The 19,812-nt window shown below is 36.5% G+C and overlaps 1 protein-coding gene across 4 annotated transcripts in view; it reads right to left on the minus strand.

The window, feature by feature from the left end:
* Positions 1 to 3,273: 3,273 nt before the first annotated feature.
* Positions 3,274 to 19,812, minus strand: part of LOC149565800 (factor of DNA methylation 1-like) — a 127,697-nt gene continuing 111,158 nt past the window's right edge. For all 4 annotated transcript variants that reach the window (XM_089819294.1, XM_089819293.1, XM_089819296.1 and 1 more), the window contains 5 exons: positions 9,787 to 9,968; positions 9,499 to 9,588; positions 9,040 to 9,327; positions 4,527 to 4,742; positions 3,274 to 3,894 (listed from right to left, as the gene is read on the minus strand). In XM_089819294.1, coding sequence (XP_089675420.1) covers positions 3,664 to 3,894; positions 4,527 to 4,742; positions 9,040 to 9,327; positions 9,499 to 9,588; positions 9,787 to 9,968 — 1,007 coding nt within the window. In that variant the 3' untranslated portion in view covers positions 3,274 to 3,663. The remainder of the gene's footprint in view (positions 3,895 to 4,526; positions 4,743 to 9,039; positions 9,328 to 9,498; positions 9,589 to 9,786; positions 9,969 to 19,812) is intronic.

Below are 19,812 nucleotides of genomic sequence, written 5' to 3' on the forward strand. Positions count from 1 at the left end.
TAGCATTAGCCGACATTTTCTTATCTCTGAAGAAGTTAATCCCTTCTAGAGGGATCTCTATAACCTGAGCTATCAATTTCGCATTGATGTGGTGGGAGACCCCATTGATTTAACTCTCCCATTTTTCCAAGAATCCACCATAATCTTAGTGATCTCCACATCAAAACCATGGAGCTTCTCCAGGAATCTTGTGATACCGCCCTTCTCCAGCTTATGCCAAACCTTTGGTTTTTTTTTCCGATTCTCCGCCTCCCCCAAACAGCTCCCTCCTACTTCTCTCCCCGACCATGGTTTCCTCTGGTTCAATAAGCCCCCACCTACTCATAGTTCTGTTACAGACTTCGGCCTCCTTCAAAATGCGAAACTCGAAATCGTTTTTACATTTATCAATTTTAATGGTTGTATACAAGACAACCCATAAAGCATGCCATACGTACATGCTATAATGGTTTGAAAAGAGCTTCACATGATTTTCATTAACTCGTCTGATGTGCAATTTGGCATATCTTACCATTATTAATTTTGGATTGTTTTAGTACTTCCCTGGATGTGGTCCAATAGCATTAAATCATTCGCTGCCGTCGGAAAGCTGTCGCCGATATGCCACGTCATCACCAAAATTTTGGCAACCGCTTCATTTGTGAACTATACGTGGTTGTCCAATTTGTATTCCTTTCATGTCATATTATATATATTATCTTGCAAATATATATGTAACCAACCATTCTATATATCCTTCCACCTTTTGCCACTATGCTCCCCTAGATGCAAGTGCTAGTTATCTTTATTTACAATAATCCACTCCATGCTTCATGGGAAATAAAATGCTAGAAGGAATATAACCAAAACTAAGGGAAATCAATACCATTTTAGTAGAGGCAAGTCTAAATGTCTCTGATCTTCCACCACATATGTTATATTAGATTTATCCACTAGGTCGGGAGGGGTAAAACTAGAACCCAAAAAGTTTTTGAAGTAGACAGAAGATGGATGGACGAGAAGATACTTACCCATTTTCCAATAAGACGACAATCTTTACTATTCAATGGGCTTTTATTGGTAACATTGGCCAAGAATTTATCAGGACGACTTCACTTTGTGCTCCTATTAGTAAGATTCGCCAGCAACTTCACTATGCTCTAGACTTTTATTGGTAACATTGGCCAAGAATTTATGAGGATGGCTGAAATCTATGCTTTTATTGGGTAACATTGGCCAGCAATTTATGAGAAGAGGGTGATTCTTTGAACAAAATAAAATGTATTTACTATTAAAGTTTAGAACTCTCCTAAAATTCTCTTAATTATTATAAGGTTGAAAAAAAAGGCCGATGCAATTTAGAAATGCTTCTCACTTGTAAAATATTTTTATTTCAGATATTTAAAAAATACTTTTTGGACGGAAATTAATTATTTAACTTATTTTGAAAATTAATTATTCAACTTATTTAATTTAGAAACCCTTTTCACAAGTGCTAAATTTTATTTTATTTCAATTTTCTTTTAAATACTTTTTGGACGGAAACTATTTATTCAACTTATTTTGGATATAAACTAGACTGTATAAATCATGGAACATCTAACTTTAAAATATTCTCTACAAACAACAAAAACCTTCAGCCCCACTCATTCCGTGGGACCCCAACCTAATGCATTATTAGGGGGACCCAGCCCCATGTGCTCCCTGCAGATTCCTTTTATTTGTCCACCTCTAAATTTAAAAGGATGAATGTTCCTATTTGGAAAATTCCACCACCAAATCTACTTTAAAATTGTGACTACAAAGTTGATTCAATAATTTGCCACAAAAACCATGTCTTTTAAAAAAGACTCGTGCTTGGTCCAAAGCCATCACTCGGTAGCATTCTTTTAACCATCCAATTATTAAATATCGAACGCGTTGTTTTCGTCTTAAATAATTTGATTATATCCAAATGGAATTCATAAACAATTTCTTAAACACTCCAATTATTAAATATCCACTGCAATAATATGCAACACAATTTCCATATTTTGAAATAAATTTGAAACAAATATAAGCATGAGAACATTTGATTGGCCTAATTTTATTTAATAGGTATTTAAAATCTGGGGCAATGCGAGTATTTTGGCGGGAAACTATGTCCTCATAAGAAGTTTATGCAATAGATGACAGTACAGAAGAAACGGAAACATGGCTCATACGGAAGGAGAGAGTCTACTTGGCCAATCACTTTTTCCATGTAGTTTCCTCCCTTTCTCCCTTGGCTTTGGCTTTCGCTTTGACCCTGTGACTTTGATCTTTGCAGCCCCCAGCTGGTTTTTTGAGTATATGCTTCATCTTAAGTTCTAATAGAAAGGGCTTATTCTTAAAAGATTATAAAAATATGACCAAACAAAAAGCTCCCTTTCAATTGCCTAGAAGGCCACAAAATTATTTCCTCTCATTCAAATGTCCTTACTGTTCTATTTTAAGGTCTTCAGATAGAACCAAGTTTGAGATGATATTTTGCATTTTCTCAGATGATTATTGCAAAAAAGACTATAGTTTAAACTGCTAACTATTAGCAAATTGCTGCTTAGATGACGCTAATGACGCTAAATACATCACAAAGATTGAACGATAAGTTGTGCAGTGCAACAGAAAATAAAAACATCCACTTTGATTACGTGAAACGACCAGAAAAGTGCTCCTTAAAAACGCCAAATATGAACAAACAACGGATAAATTCTCAGTAACAGCTATATGATAATTTGATCATACAAATAAGACGGCGCAGAGATGATATATGATTTGAAAGACGGCGTAGAGATCACAAATTCTATAGAATATCCTCATTAATATTAAAAAGAAGATATGATTTGATTATACAAAAAGGAGGCGCAGAGATGCACAAATTCTCTCTTTAAAAGCCTTACAAGAGAACCAAGAAAAGTGCTCTACTGTCAAAAAGATCAAATATAATGATAATAGAAGCAGACGGGGTGGAAATCACGTTCTATATTTTGCAATCCTATAAGAGAGGTCATAATTAAACACGAATCCCTCAAACTGATTAACTTAGTAAAGAAATTTCTATTAAAGATTGCTTCTAGTCACAATCTGAATCCACCATTAACTACACATAAGCACATTCTGCCAACCTTGAGCTCACAATTCATTATGCAGAAATAGATAAGTTAACTTGGGAGTATAGAATCCACCAATAACTTGCCAAGCTAAATTAAAATATGCTCTGCTCATCCTTCAATCTAAACTACACCACAAACAAACAAAGACAAAGCGTGATGACTCTTTTTCAAAACCATGCATATACATTAATATGAAACGACATTCAGTCTGATTGCTAGTCTAATCGGAAGCCCAAAAATGAAGTTCCGGTAATCCATAGCGAAGAACTAGTATCAAAATGAACCGATCTCAACTAACTAATGGAGTTAGCTCCCCTAGTTATGTACAAGCACTTGGTAGTAGTATGCTGATTCCTATCATCCATTTAAACCAAACTTCCACGTACAATTATAAGTATATCGGAAGAGAGCCAAAAAGGTTTTAAGACTTTCCACGAAGCCATTTGTATACCTATTTGCCACTCTAATTTAAATATAAATTACCACACATACATTTCATGGCAACCAACGTATATATACTAAGTTATATGGATGATATTAAAATACAAAGATGTCAAATTCTTGCCACCTTTCTCCTTCTTGAGGTCCGACAAAGGTATAAGATGGCTTCTGTGAGGGTGGCCGGCCGCTTCTCCTTGGCATGCCACAGTTCTGGTACCGGGTACCGTCCACTACCATTGTACTCCATCAGTTCTTTTAAGGCATCAACAACAGACTCGCACACTTCTTCTCCCAATTCATTTCTAAGATTGCTCAACAGTTCGTCACTCTCATCAATAACATACTGCATTAACAACCATCAAATTGTCACAATTAGTGCTACAGTAATTTAAATCAAAAAAGAAAAGCTGAGCAACTCAATCATTAATTGTCATCACCATCTGAAATATACGGTCTAAAGCTCTAGACCATAAGCTGTGTAGCGTAAATTTTAAAAGCTACTAATTAAGTACTGTTAGTAAATACTCTCAACTTCGTACTTTAAATCCCTATAAATTGCAGACCAAACTTGTTTACTTACACCTGAATTTTTTCTTTTGTTTCTCCAAATGTTTATTATAGATCACCGAATTGGCAGCAGAGAGTGTAACCAGTGGCATTGATGTTACATTTTCTCTGAGTAAGGTAGATCAAAATCTTCCTCTTTATTACGAGATTAAAAAGTTAATTGTAGGTAATTGGTTATGTCACACAGACAACAAATTATAAATTTCAAGATTAAAAACAAATTTCCAGTTAACCCAATCTACAATTGAGTGCCTTTTAAAACAAGAACAATGTCCACAAAGATAACTCAGTACAGTCCGTTGCAGGTGTATTATTCTTGTTCAACAAAAATACGACGTGCGAACATATTGTGACTACTGAAAAATAATAGTCCCAACAATAACAAATATATCATCTTTCAAACCATACCTCATGCCCACTGCCCTTTTCTACAACCCTGAACGGATACCAATTAGGATTCTTTAAATGACCTTCCATCCACAACGAATGCAACTCGAAATACTTATCTTTCCAATCATCCTTGTATATTTTCATGCATGCATCTTTCCACGGTTGATCGGCAAGCTCACCCATTCTCTTTATAACTACTTCACTATTAGCTCCAGTACCGTTGGCATCAAGTATCTGAAAAACGATAGATAATAAACTGATCAATATTACTGAATATTCACATGTGAATGTTCCTACGAGATTCTACTAATCTATTTGACTAACTATTTTCTTCCCCATGAAAATTATTGTAAGTTTGATGGGAACTGTCATTGGTATCTGTTGCCCGATACTCATTCTAGAAAGCTGATTATTTGAAAACTTTCCAGAGAAAATACATTAAAGAAACTATCGTTCCATCTGCTATGATTTTGTTTTATTCTCACATATGATAAAATAATAAAATATCCTTGTATGCATTTTCCACAGAAATAAGCAAATGCACTACACACTCATTTGTAAAGACCATTCACGGAAGATAATTGACAGCCACAAACAAGTCATAAGAAAACATCTATCTACTTACCTGGATTACAACCACAGAATATACAAAAACGTGTATCCTTGTTCTCAAATTTTATGTTTGCTTTAAGCAACAAGTCCTTGTGTACCATTTCCTTAATTTGCATTAGGATTGGGTACTTTTTCGATAACATGCTCAAAAAAGGCCATCCCATTTCCTCCATTGCTGATATGGCAAAGCTATATTGGAACTGAATCAACAGGCATCTAACAAAAAGTCAAACAATAATACATCTAACGAACATTGGGAAGGTCCATAAACTTAATCCGTAAAATTGATCCTTAAATGGGTATGGTAGCAGACAAACTCTAAAATCAAACTTGAAGATTCGGTGAGTCTAAACCATGCATCCCTTTGATGGATTATGTTATCTAGTTAAAAAATTTAATTACTCAAATAGTTCTCTTGTTTTTGATATTTTGACATCATGTGCAGGGATAGAGGAGGGGCAAACCATAAACACTCCATGAAATTGTATAAAACAAAGTCTAATCAAAAGACAATTTCTTCAGTCTCCAAGCGGCATTGTCTTGACTCTTACCTATACAAGACTTTAACCTCACCACACAACCTGAATTCTTTGCACATATTAATTTCATAAATTTCAAAAAAAATCATGACTTGGCCAAAAGAATCCTCAACGTATTTCAAGAGATGAAACCTGCTGCCCAAAATCCTTTACCATCTTTTGAAAAAGGCCCTTAGTCAACTTTCAAGAGTATGACAAACATTAATAATTAATTTAAGTCGCCTGTTATACTTTAACAATTGCTGTGAAACTATGTGATGTACTGATCAATGACAAAAGCAGAACAATAGTGGACAATAATCTCTGAAAATACACTTCAAGTTGTTTTTGACAGATTGAACATTATATACTTCTTGTAAAAGCACTGCAAACATGCACTTCAGACCTTGTGCGTGTAGGGCTGAGATGATCTACATGCCTCTCGTGATCTTTACAATGATTTGAGCCTTACATGTCTAGTTTGATGGTAGGTACATAGCATTGTTAGCCAAATTCGTCCACACATGCTAGACTAATTAGCTATCATTTTGAAAACCTAGTAGACCAGAATATCAGCTTAAATGCCACTCATGTGAGAGGTCAATAACCCAAACATGGCAGGAACATGCACAAAATAACAGAAATATAACCAATCATGCATCACACTAATTGGCTAGTGTCCAAACAAAATGAACACTTCTTCCATAGGCAAAAAGTATTGAAGAATAAAGAGGTGTTCCTGAATGACCAGATTACCTGTTCAATTTTTAAACAGCCCTCTTCACTGCTGGGACTTTCTGTTGCCCCTTTGAAGTGGAAATATCACGCAATACCATAGTTATTTCAGGAAGGAGCTGGCAGACCTAGTATTGAACCAGCTTCTAGGAGACTGAAATTTAACGCTTCAGAGTTTCTAAGGAGTTCAGCACCTTAAACCTGCTGTTGACATAGAAGACATTAAACAAGATGCAACTGCCATGGTTAAGAAATTTACTAAATGCATCTATAATATCAGCAGCAAGGGATCCTCTTTCGTAGAAAACTATTTGTAAGTTGTGTTTGTGCCTTGTAACTAGCCCTATCATTGAAGACAAAAGTACAGGAGCAGGGACCCTGTTTGGATGCACAAGGAGTTGCAAAGACTTTGGTGGGATGGAAAAGCCACTCTAGGGTGGTCAGTTTATGACTGGATCCTCCTCCAACTTGGATTTGCGCGGCCATTTTTTGTCTCAACTCGTCTATTTTGCTAAGAGGGGATGCCCTTGATGACCAATGTATGGCTACGAAATCTTTCATTGGTCTCTCTCAAAAGAAAGTTTCTCACTATGTTCAACCACCACAGTTACACATTTATTACTAGAACTTGTATTCATAATAGCACTTTCATTAGCCATGCTTTAAACTGTATATTTATGTTTTGATATAACATAGGATTTTGCCCTTTCCGGAAAAAAGACAAACTTAGACCTCAAAACATACCTTATAAGGTGGTTCTGCCTATAGTTGTGCAAACTTCTATTGTTGTGTTAAATGTGTAAGACAGGCTCTTTCAATCCACATCCATTGATATTTGCATATAATGATGCATTGTCATTTGGTTTAACACTTCCATATAGCCATGCTAACTTTGTATCCATCTTATACCAAACATGTCTCCCACAAAATAAAACTTTGTGATATCTAGCATTGAGGCTATCTTTCAATAAAATGCTCAAGATAGCCATTTTCGAGAGCCTAATGACCATACTTTTACAAATTTGAAATAAATTCCATGGAGATTTACTCCCAAAGATTTTGTCAATGCTGAGAATGGAGTATACAAGCCATGTTTCTGACAGGCTCTTTCAATCCACGTCCATTGATGTGTTAAATGTGTAGACAGGCTCTTTCAATCCACGTCCATTAATATTTGCATATAATGATGCATTGTCATTTGGTTTAACACTTCCATATAGCCATGCTAACTTTGTATCCATCTTATACCAAACAATTCTCCCACAAAATAAAACTTTGTGATATCTAGCATTGAGGCTATCTTTCAATAAAATGCTCAAGATAGCCATTTTCGAGAGCCTAATGACCATACTTTTACAAATTTGAAATAAATTCCATGGAGATTTACTCCCAAAGATTTTGTCAATGCTGAGAATGGAGTATACAAGCCATGTTTCTGACAGGCTCTTTCAATCCATGTCCATTGATGTGTTAAATGTGTAAGACAGGCTCTTTCAATCCACGTCCATTGATATTTGCATATAATGATGCATTGTCATTTGGTTTAACACTTCCATATAGCCATGCTAACTTTGTATCCATCTTATACCAAACAATTCTCCCACAAAATAAAACTCTGTGATATCTAGCATTGAGGCTATCTTCAATAAAATGCTCAAGATAGCCATTTTCAAGAGCCTAATGACCATACTTCTACAAATTTGAAATAAATTCCATGGAGATTTACTCCCGAAGATTTTGTCAATGCTGAGAATGGAGTATACAAGCCATGTTTCTTTCTTGTGCCTAAGACACAAGTTCATACAGCTCATGAATATTGGGCAACATTAACATGAAGATTATATATTAGAGCATCTTCTTCACGATGACATCACACCAGTGAGTGCCATTACACATTCCTATCACGTAAATGTGCATCTCCATTCTGCTTTTGCTAGACCATGCCAAACGAAGGTCACCATCTGCATAAAATATTCTATAAATGTTTCACCCCGAAAGAGGCCAATTACAAAACGTAACAGAATAGAGCAGTAATGTGCTGATTTTACAGAACATCTAATCAAACTAATAACTACACTGTCAGACAACTGCAACCTTCTGAAAGCTTCAAACATAGCACATTCAATATTAGCATGCCTATAGCCCCTCTAAAGAGCAAATTGCATTCCTGTCTTACTAAATCTATCCTATCACAGAAAACACTCCTCATGAGTATAGGTAATAGGTAGATGGTAAACAACAAAATTATTAGTAAAAATAACCTCTAATAAACCTCACGAACTCTCCCCCATCAGAAGCAATGCTACCTTTGAGGAAATACAACCCCTCTAACCCTAATAAAAATGGGGCTTAAGGCTGGAAAAGTCTCTTTAAGTTCTAAAAATGAAAATTAAAAATTAAATACAACAATCACTAACTTAAAAACCTAATTCCTTAAACTTTTGCTATACAATATCTCACATCTTTCAGCAGAGCCAAATTCTAAGCTGCAAAACACCATCCAAACTGCATAACAACAAACTAAATGTACATTTTCATTTAAAGAAACAAATCAGTCAACAAACCAAAAAATAAATACACAGAACATCTATAGCAAAAATAAGAATGTAAGCATATAGACAAGACAACTACTAGTTCTGATATTGTGCATTGCATTAACTTGGTACCTTAATAACTGTTTTTCTAGCATCTTGCAGTTCATCATTCGCTCGGCGTTCTTTGTTCATCAACACTTGATTCATGTCTTGCAAATTCTCCATTTCATCAGTTTTGTCCTTAAGATTATTTTGTAGATCTTCTATCTTCTTAAAATGATCCAAACTGCTCCCATCTTTTACTTGCTTCAGTGTTTCTATCAATCCCCCAAGACGATCAATCTCTAATTCCAATTTTTGTCTATCTGCTAGCTTTTTTGCTTGTTGATGAAGCTCTATAGACAAGTCCCTTTTTTGTTTCTGCATAGCATGATATTGCAAAATATAAACAAAAAAATTGGATCCCTTGTATATAAAAATTAATTGGAACATCCATGAACTCGAGCAATGCCAGAATAAATTCATCAATTAATGATTTTATTCACCAAACAAATTTATCTCAAGATTTTTCATTTAGAAGATGGTCACAACCTCATGTTTTTCAATAAGCATCCTCTGCTTCTCCTCCTGTGACCTCTGCAGTTCATTGGCCCTTTGCAAATTTGCTTTGCGACTGTAAACCTGAAAAGACATATATAAAGAAAGCATGATGGAAAGATTCCAGTGGCCCTTTTCAAATCCTCTTTCAAGATGTAAGCCTGAAAAATCATAGAAAAAGAAAGCACGATAACATAGTTTTATGCATCATAAAGTGAATGATTAAGTCTCCATCAGTCACACCCATTGAAGAACTGTTCAAAGTTCAAACTTTATACAAACCCTTTTTTTCTCCTCCTCCAATTTTTTCTTTTCAAAATCATTCTGAGCAGCTCGCTGTTCTAATTCTTTACGTTTTTCCTCAATTTCATTCATTTGACGCTCCAAATCCTTGGTACGCTTCAAGCGTTCTTCAATGTCCTTGCCGCGTTGATTTTGCATTTCTTCCTCTACCTTTCTCAACTCTGAGGGAAAAGAAAACATTTTAGTAAACCTTCACCATTTGGAATAGGCTTTGATATGAAGCACTAATGCCACGGAGTATGCAACACTAACTTGAGATATAGAATGTTGTAAGAAGCATCTTAACATGTGAGGATATAATTTGTAGGATACATCAAGTTCAAATATGCTGTGCCTTTAGACATCATTTGAAATTTGAGTATATACAAACTAGCAATGACCATTACTTAAGTCAAAATAGAGAGTGAAAGCCTATTTACCTGAACAGAATTTCATAGAAAAGCCACTATAGTAAGAGCATACCTATATAACTGCTGTATGGTTGATTTGTGGACTAGCGGATAGTAATGTGATTATCATTGTTATTTGTGTTTGTAAGTTCCTGGAAGTTCATTTTCTTTTGCAAATAAAGGGTTGTGCTTTACCTCCTGGTCTTAATAAAGGAGCATTACAATGCAAGATAGAAGTTTTCATCAAGATCGTCAAAGCTTTTACTTTTGAGGCTATGATTTAAGAAGATAAACATGGTTAAAAAATACAAAATCCTTAATTGATTACAAAATATCTGTCTACCAATAAAGAAACTGAGAACATCCTAGAAAAGTACACAAACAAATGCCATCATGCGCATCTAGTACAATCTTTTAAGGAACTACATTTCAACAAACATAGATATTAATGGTAGTCACTCACATGAAATGCTGAAAATGAATTAGTATTACTTGAGATAATACACCATATTATAAGAGTATAATATTACCGTAATGATACTAGCAATCCAGTTACACATCAGTACGTATTGAGATAACAAGTATTACTAATAAGGAAACTGTTATTCAAAATACTCATTAAAAGATAAGTTACTGGGTTTGACAGTCCAGTTTGCACTGGGTACCAGTCCTAATCCAGTGCACCTGTGTGTCTGACCAACGTACAAACCCAAGCAGGCAGTTTCATCTGGGCTGATCCTATGGTAAACTGATGGCAAGCAGAGTCATGGAAGTGAAGTGTTTTATTATTTTTGCATTTTTTCTTTGCACTTTTTAATTTTGCAAATTTATCCAAGATATAAACAGATGACAATTCAGATTGAACTTCAACTCCAGAAGTTCAGTAATCATTTGCAAAAAAGATAACTGAATAGTCAATTCAAGAATTAAAAGCCAAACTCAAAAATATAAGATACCATATGTTGCATAAACCAAGGAAGAGTTCATCTGTGTCATAGACCCCAAGCCAAAATATACACTAACATGAACAACAAAAAGCAGAACTTCCAAAACGCAAAATTTCTGAATAGAAACATTCCTTTTTTGTATTTTTATTACTTCAATAGATACAACGCAAGGAAATCACACAGATTAAGTAGGAGCATGAACTGAAAGGAATTCACCTGGTATTTGCATCTACATAAGACTGAAGATTTATTACAAAAGAAGAGCTGCACACAATATTTCGTAAGCCACATCCTTGCCAAAGCATCTAAAAACTCCAAACAGATCCCTCTAAATGTACAGGTAAAGGCTCTGTATGAATTTTCCCTCTAGCTATACTGTTTGATTTGAAGGTGTATATGATGCTGTGTGACATTCTAATCTTAATTCATGCCTCTATGCTGAAATATGAAGATCTTTTACAAAAGAAAATGTAAGCTGCATCCTCATCAAAGCATCTAAAAACTCCAGCCAAATCACTCTAAGTGCACAAATACGGACTGTGCGATGTCCCCACTCTAGTCAGTTCTCAGGAACAGTGTGTTAGCCCTTTATTGGACCCTTGTGGGCTAGCTGGATTGGTTAGAGGGTCAGTGGTACTTTCTGGAGAGTTGGATTGTTCTCATGTTCAAAATCCAGTGTTGGTTCACAGCAGGCGTTAGTAGTACAGGAATCGACAGCTTTTGACGGCACGGGATTCTATGAAAATTTGTGGAAGTTATGCCTATTTGAGTGATTTAAGTTATTTATTAACTTAATATTTTATTATAAAGTCAAACTGACTTTATACTTTTTAAATCACTTAAATATTCTTTAAAAGTGATTTAATATTTAATCACTTAAATTAATAAAGTGCGGCCACTTTATTTAAGTCAAAAACTATTGAAAGTGACTTAAATTATAATTTAAAAGATTTAAAATCAGAAGTGGCGTATCTTTCTTGGAAATCATGCCCTTTTGGCATATATAGGTATTTTGGGCAATGGGAAATTCATCTTTGAATATTTTCAACTTTGCCTTTGGCTTCTTCCTGTGCTTCCCCTGTAATAGGGTTTGAGCATTTTTTATCCATTGGAGAACGATATCTCTTCAGTGTTGAGCACTCTTGGGATTGTGAAAGATCAATCGAATTAATGCAATTGAGAGCTTCATTTAGAGGTTCTACATGATTCACACAGAGTATTATATAGAGATTTATTGTTGATTGTAATAAGAAAGGGGTTTCTTCCTTGTGGCATCCTCTTCTTTAGATCAGTGGCATCTAGTAGGGTTATTATTCATTCCTCTTCTTGGCCGTACGGCTTGCAGTGGGAATTGTGCATTCTAGTGAGGCATATGAAGGGTTTGTTGAAACGCCTTCCTTTTTGGTGGTTGTTTGACTTCCATCCTTGGCGTCTACTATTTTCAAAGATTTGTATCTAGTTTCGAGGCAAAAGAACCTAGACCTGGAGGCCAGGCGTCCTTTACAGTCAGTGTTCAGCATTCTTGGCAAGTGAGTTGGCTTACTTTTTAAATAAAAAAACTAGAAACATTTTGGTATGTTTATCATTCATGATCTCATTGTTGCAATAAAATAATGTCTTCTGCATTTCCATCCTGTAGGAAATTGCTCTGTATTTCAGTTTATAAGCGTTTATATGCTGCACCCCTTCTCTTTTGTCTATAAACTTTTCTCTAAAAATTAAAATAACACAATAAGACTTAAAAATTTATTGGAGTTTGAGTTGAGAGTCAGCAGAGCTCATCACAGTGGTATCAAAGCATATTAATCCCACCAGCTTGGGGGAAAAACATTTCTACGTGGCCATACTAGAACAGGTTTGACAGGCACTACACACGCAGTGGTCCCAGAAATCAGCGAAATACTTTTGCCCCTTTTCAAGCACCTCCATTGTACGAAGAGCAAGAGGATTTTGATTTTGAAAGTATGGCTGATAGGAATGATGAGGCCCATCTTAGTGACAAAGATAGGGATGCTAGAGAAGTACTGAGGGGAATGGTGGCCGAACAAGAATAGGTGGCAAACATCCTTCAGCAACTTAGCACCATTGTGCAAAACTTGACAGTTCAGAGGAGGTCGAATATTGATCAAGATTAGGAAGGTAGCATACATGGAGAGCATCACAAGTATATTGCTCCAACACGCACCTTTGAGAGAGCCACATGCCCTACTTTTGTCAGAAATGACGCGGAGGAGGAAGAGGAGATAGAAGAAGGTGGTGAAGGAAACTTTTCTGACAACATCCTAGCTATGCATGATAAATGGGATGCAATGCCTCCACGAGTGAAGGGTCATCTTAACTTTGATCGTTTTATGAGTCAAAAAAGAGAACACACCAGGAACAGGAATGACAAGAGGCCTAGATACCAACATAATGATCTACGACAGGCTACCAATAAGCTTTACCTTAGCGAACTATGATGGTAGTGGCAATGTTACAGCACGTACCTAGGTGAGTAAATTGGATACATTCCTGACACTACACCCTATGCCAGAGGAAGATGCTATTAGATTTGCAGCCCTACACCTTAATGGCGTGGCACGATTGGTGGATTCATGGCATGGCTACTCTTCACCACGACCGGATTACCTCATACCAAGAGTTTACTGATAGATTGGTAGAGAGGTTTGATAAATGTGATCCTAAACTATTCCTCAAGGATCTAACATAGTTAAAACAAATGGATAGCTTGGAATCGTACATTGGAGAGTTCCAAAGACTATCCATAATGGTGACAAGTATTTCAGAGAGAAGGTTGATCATATTGTTTATTGAGGGTCTTTTTGAGCCTATGGAAGGTTGGATAAAGGCATTTGATCCACCTACCTTACAGGAGACCATGAGAAAAGCTCGCAGTATGGAGCTCACTACACCTCGTAAGCAATTTGGCACCAAACCTTCTTCCTCCTACACTAAGAACAAATCTGATCCAAAGAAGGCTGATAATGCTGATCAAAAGAAAAAAATTGCAGCTCCATTAGATCGGAACACAATGAACAATCTACGTAGAAGAAAACTTTGTTTTTACTGCAAAGGTCCATATGACTTCAATCATGATTGCCCCCTCAAGCCTAAAGGGCAAAACAGGCACATGGAATGGTTTTATGAGGGAGAAACGTTGACTGATTTTTCTGATCAGCCAGCTGCTATTTATGACACAGATGAAGAAAGGTCAAAAAATGAGGCAGAAATTTAAACAAAAAGTGAGCTATAGGAGGCTCATATGTCCAGCATGCACAAAGAGAGTTCTTTCAGGCTCCGTGGGATTCTAGCAGGTCAAAGAGTCATATCTCTTTTGGACACAAGTGCAACCCACAACTTTATTGATTCAGGGTTAGTGGAGAAAAGGGGAATTCAAACTCAGCAATTTGAAGGCATTCGAGTGAAGGTTGTTGATGGTCACACTCTCACTTGTGAGAGGATGATTCCTAATTTAACATTGAAACTCAACAATTTTAAGTTTAAGGCAGATTTTTATGTTGTGAACATGGGAGAAACGGATATAGTTCTCGGAATGAAGTGGCTTCATGCTATAGGAGAGTTCACACTTAATTTGCGTGCTATGGAGATGAAATTCAAAATTGATGGCACAAATCATGTTCTTAAAGCCATTAAGGCCAGCAATCTAAAAGAAATTTCACTCCGGAGAATGGAACGTTTGATTCGACATGATATGGTAGAATGGGTTGCTGAGTGCAAGTTAATGCCTTCACAGTTAGAGCAGCAAGCATCTCCTGACCATCCGGATATATAGGAACTCCGAATCAAACATGCAAAGGTTTTCAATGCTATTCCACCAAGTAGACCTCCTAATAGAGGTATTGAGCACATCATTGAGCTAGATGAGGGCACGAAACTTATTATGATCACTCCTTACTTACACCCCAAACGTTTACAAGATGAGATTGAGAAAAACATTAAGGAACTTTTAGCTATGAGGCACCTTAGGCCGAGTAAGTCATGAACAAAAAGGATGGTACACTTAGGATGTGTATTGACTACAAGATGCTTAATAGGAAGACTATTAAGAACAAGTATCCTATTCCATTGATAGATGAGTTGATAGATGAGCTTCATGGAGCTTGTTATTTCTCGAAGATTGATTTGAGGACTGGTTACCATCAGATCAAGGTCAGAAAAGAGGACATTGAGAAAACCGCATTCAGGTGTCACTATGGACACTATGATTTCTTGGTTATGCCATTCGGCTTAACCAATGCTCCAACTACATTTCAGTCTACTATGAACAGGGTTTTCCATCCTCACTTGAGAAAATTTGTTTTGGTGTTCTTCGACAACATCCTAGTTTACAGCAAATCATGGGAGGAACACATTGTTCATTTAGATGCGGTATTGAGTATACTTGACAAGGAGTCCTTGTAAGCGAAGGAGTCCAAGTGTGCTTTGGGCATGGCTGAGCTTTTGTATCTAGGTCACATTATCAGTAGAAATGGAGTCAACATGGACCCAAAAAAAATTTGAGCTATCATCGATTGGCCTACACCTGAGATGCTGACACAGTTTAGGGGGTTTATACAACTATGTGCCTTCTATCATCAGTTTGTTAGTGGATTCTCGTGACATGTTGCGCCACTAATTGATTTGACTAAGAAGGGAGCCTTTGTGTGGACACCTCTTGCACAGGCATGCTTTGAGAAGTTTGAACTTCTTATGACTACTTGTCCAGTATTGGCTTTGTCAGATTTCGCCAAGCCATTTGAGTTACATTGTGATGCTAGTGTTGAGGGTATTGGTGCAGTTATCATGCAGGATCGACACCCTATAGCTTTTGAGAGTAGGAAGCTTAGAGGTCCTAAACGGAGCTTCAGTATCTATGATAAGGAAATGTTGGCCATCATACATGCTATGGCCAAATTCAGGCAATACTTGATTGGTAGTAAATTCAATGCAACATTTTCCTGAACAACGAGATTTGAACGAAAGACAACAGAAATGGGTCAATAAACTTCAGTCGTATGATTTCGAAATTGCCTATGTCAAGGGCACTCAGAATGTGGTTGCCGATGCTTTATCTTGCCGTCCTCACTTGAGCTCCATTTCACTGATTACAAAAGATTGGAGACACATGATAGTAGCAAAATATGCTAAGAATCTGTGGGCTTCTAGCATAGTCGATGGGACAGTACAAGATGAAAGATACTCACTTGTGGATGATCTTATCATTTACAAAGGGAGTATATTTCTTGTCCCAGGTTTTGAGATGAGGGGCACAGTATTGAGATCATTCCATGATTCACCGATGGCAGGGCATACCGGTTACTTTAAGACTTATAGGCAAGTACAGGAGAGATTATCTTGGAAGGATCTCAAATCATTTGTTCTTAAGTATGCCAAGGAATGCCTTGTTTGTCAGAAGATCAAGCAAGAACACACCTACCCTGCAAGTTTACTTCAGTCGCTTCCTATTCTTGAGAGGAAATGGGAATGCTTGTCTATGGACTTCATCACGAGCTTGTCGAAAGCTCAAGGGAAAGACATAATTTATGTAGTAGTAGATTGGTTGACGAAGTATGAACATTTCTTCTCAATCACTACTACACACACAGCTACTCAGGTCGTAGACTTGTTTTTCCATGAGGTATTTAGATTGCATGGATTGACTCAAAGTATAGTCAGTGACAGGGATAGCAATTTTTTGAGTAACTTCTGGCAAGAATTATTCACACTTTGTGGGACGAAACTCACTTCGTGCACCAGCTACCACCCACAGACAGATGGGTAGATAGAAATAGTCAATAAATGGGTGGAGGTATACTTGAGGAATTACAGTGCAAGATAGTATAAGGAATGGGTGAAGTGGTTATACCTTTGTGAGTATTGCTATAATACCACTCATCACATGAGTATTCAGATGACACCATATCGGGCATTATATGGATATGATGCTCCAAGTTTTCTAGATTTATTGCTAAGTGGCAGTAGGGTACCCAGTGCTAGTGATTTGTTGCAAGAGAATCGAGGCATTATGAGAGCACTTGAGGAGAATATTTAGAAAGCTCAAAATCAGCAAAAACAATATGTTGATCAGAGGAGAGTGGAGAGATCTTTTGAGATCGATGATTTGGTGTATTTGATGCTCCAGCATTATAGGCAGTCCACTCTTCGTACGAAGGGCGCCGAGAAACTTAAGCCACGATACTATGGACCATTCAAAGTTGTCAAACGTATCGGTGAAGTGGCTTATGAGTTAGATCTTCCAGTGGACAGTAAGGTTCACAATGTGTTCCATGTGTCTCGCCTCAAAAAGGCATTGGGACCACAGGTGACTCCTCCTATTGATTTACCACCACTAGATGATGAGGGGAAATTGATTTTGACACCTGAGACCATTCTAGATTCCAAAGAGCGTCATCTTTGAAGGTAGGTTATCAAGGAACATTTGGTAAAGTGGAAAGATCTACCAGTAAAGGATGCTACTTGGGAGAGTGATAGTATTCTTCAGCGTCCGGCTTTGAGTTTGCTTGTGGACAAGCAAATTTGGGGAGGGCGGACTATGATATCCCTGCTCTAGTTAGTTCTAAGGAACAGTGCGTTAGCCCTTTATTGGACCCTTATGGGCTAGCTGGATTGGTTAAAGGGTCAATGGTACTTTCTGGAGAGTTGGATTGTTCTCGTGTTCAGAATCCAATGTTGGTTCACAGTAGGCATTAGCAATACAAGAATCGACAACTTTTGATGACACGAGATTCTATGACGATTTGTGGAAGTTATGCCTATTTGAGTGATTTAAGTTATTTATTAACTTAATATTCTATTATAAAGTCAAACTGACTTTATACTTTTTAAATCACTTCAATATTCTTTAAAAGTGATTTAATATTTAATCACTTAAATTAATAAAGTGCAGCCACTTTATTTAAGTCAAAAACTATTGAAAGTGACTTAAATTATAATTTAAAAGATCTAAAATCAGAAGTGGCGTATCTTTCTTGGAAATTGTGCCCTTTTGGCATATATAGGCATTTTGGGCAATGGGAAATTCATCTTTGAATATTTCTAACTTTGCCTTTGGCTTCTTCCTGTGCTTCTCCTCTAATAGGGTTTGAGCATTTTTTATCCATTGGAGAATGATATCTCTTCAGTGTTGAGCACTCTTGAGATTGTTAAAGATCAATCGAATTAGTGCAATTGAGAGCTTCATTCAAAGGTTCTATATGATTCGCACAGAGTATTATATAAAGATTTACTGTTGATTGTAATAAGAAAGGGGTTTCTTCCTTGTGGCATCTTCTTCTTCAGATCAGTGGCATCCAATAGGGTTATTATCCATTCCTCTTCTTGGCCGTACAACTTGCAACGGGAATTGTGCATTCTAGAGAGGCTTATGAAGGGTTTGGTTGAAACGCCTTCCTTTTTGGTTGTTGTTTGACTTCCATCCTTGGCGTCTAGTATTTTCATAGATTTGTATGCAGTTTGAAGGTAGGAGAACCTAGATCTGGAGGCCAAGCATCCTTTACTGTTAATTTTCAGCATTCTTGGCTTGCGAGCTGGCTTACTTTTTAAATAAAAACACTGGAAACATTCTGGTTTGTTTAACATTCATGATCTCATTGTTGCAATAAAATAACATCTTCTGCATTTCCATTCTGTAGGAAATTGCTCTATATTTTAGTTTATAAGCATTTATATGCTGTGCCCCTTCTCTTCTATCTATTAACTTTTCTCTAAAAATTAAAATAACACAATAAGACTTAAGAATTTATTGGAGTTTGAGTTGAGAGTCAGCATGGCTCATCACACTATGAATTTTCACTCTCAAATCAAAGAGTTGTACTGTCTGATTTGAAGGTTTATATGATACTAAGTGACATTTTAATCTTAATTCCCACATCCAGGGTGCCCACAAACACACACACACACATTTAAAAAACTTATATTGTTTTTGGTACCAATGAACCCAAACCCCATTTCAAAATATTACCGAACCGGCCAATGGGGGTCTCGAACCCAGATTTGTAACCAAACCCGATCAGGCAACGTAGATCAAAATCTGTTTCACTCATCTCCTCTAATCACCAAGAACTTTCTGATTTTCTTACTCTTAGTGGTACTTGTCCCGTGTCAAGAAGTATATTCTCTATTCCACTCATCTCCTCTAATGACAAATAACTTATTAATTTTCTTACTCCTACTGGTCCTTGTCCAATGTCAAGAAGGGTATCCTCACAAAGTCGCATTGGAAGTTGTTCGGTTCAATAAAACTTTAAATGCCACAGTGATCTGTATCTCATTGAAATGAGTTTCCAATGATATCTTTTTTTTTTTAGCATCTAGGTAAAAGAAGCTAGATTTGTATCTCCATCTTGAATAGACAATGAGCTACTTCAATAAATTAAAACTTCCAATTCAAGATGCTTAAAATACATGAAGACAAAAAATTGTTTAGACCATGTTGATTTTATCATATTAGAATATATTAGGATGCATAAGAACAATGATGAAATAAAGTGAATTTTTAAACTTGTCTGCAATAAATTAGGTGGTTCAGTGCAAGTCATTAAATAAGGTGGTTGTAATTGTCTTTGCACTCATTAATGAGCTTATTATATTGTCATTAATGTGGTAGTTGTAAGAGTAGATTGTACAACCGCATAGAAGGCCATCTCACA

The sequence above is a fragment of the Cupressus sempervirens genome, chromosome 3, assembly GCF_028749045.1.
Source record: "Cupressus sempervirens isolate cs-2001-9-10 chromosome 3, ASM2874904v1, whole genome shotgun sequence".
Taxonomy (NCBI): Eukaryota; Viridiplantae; Streptophyta; class Pinopsida; order Cupressales; family Cupressaceae; genus Cupressus; species Cupressus sempervirens.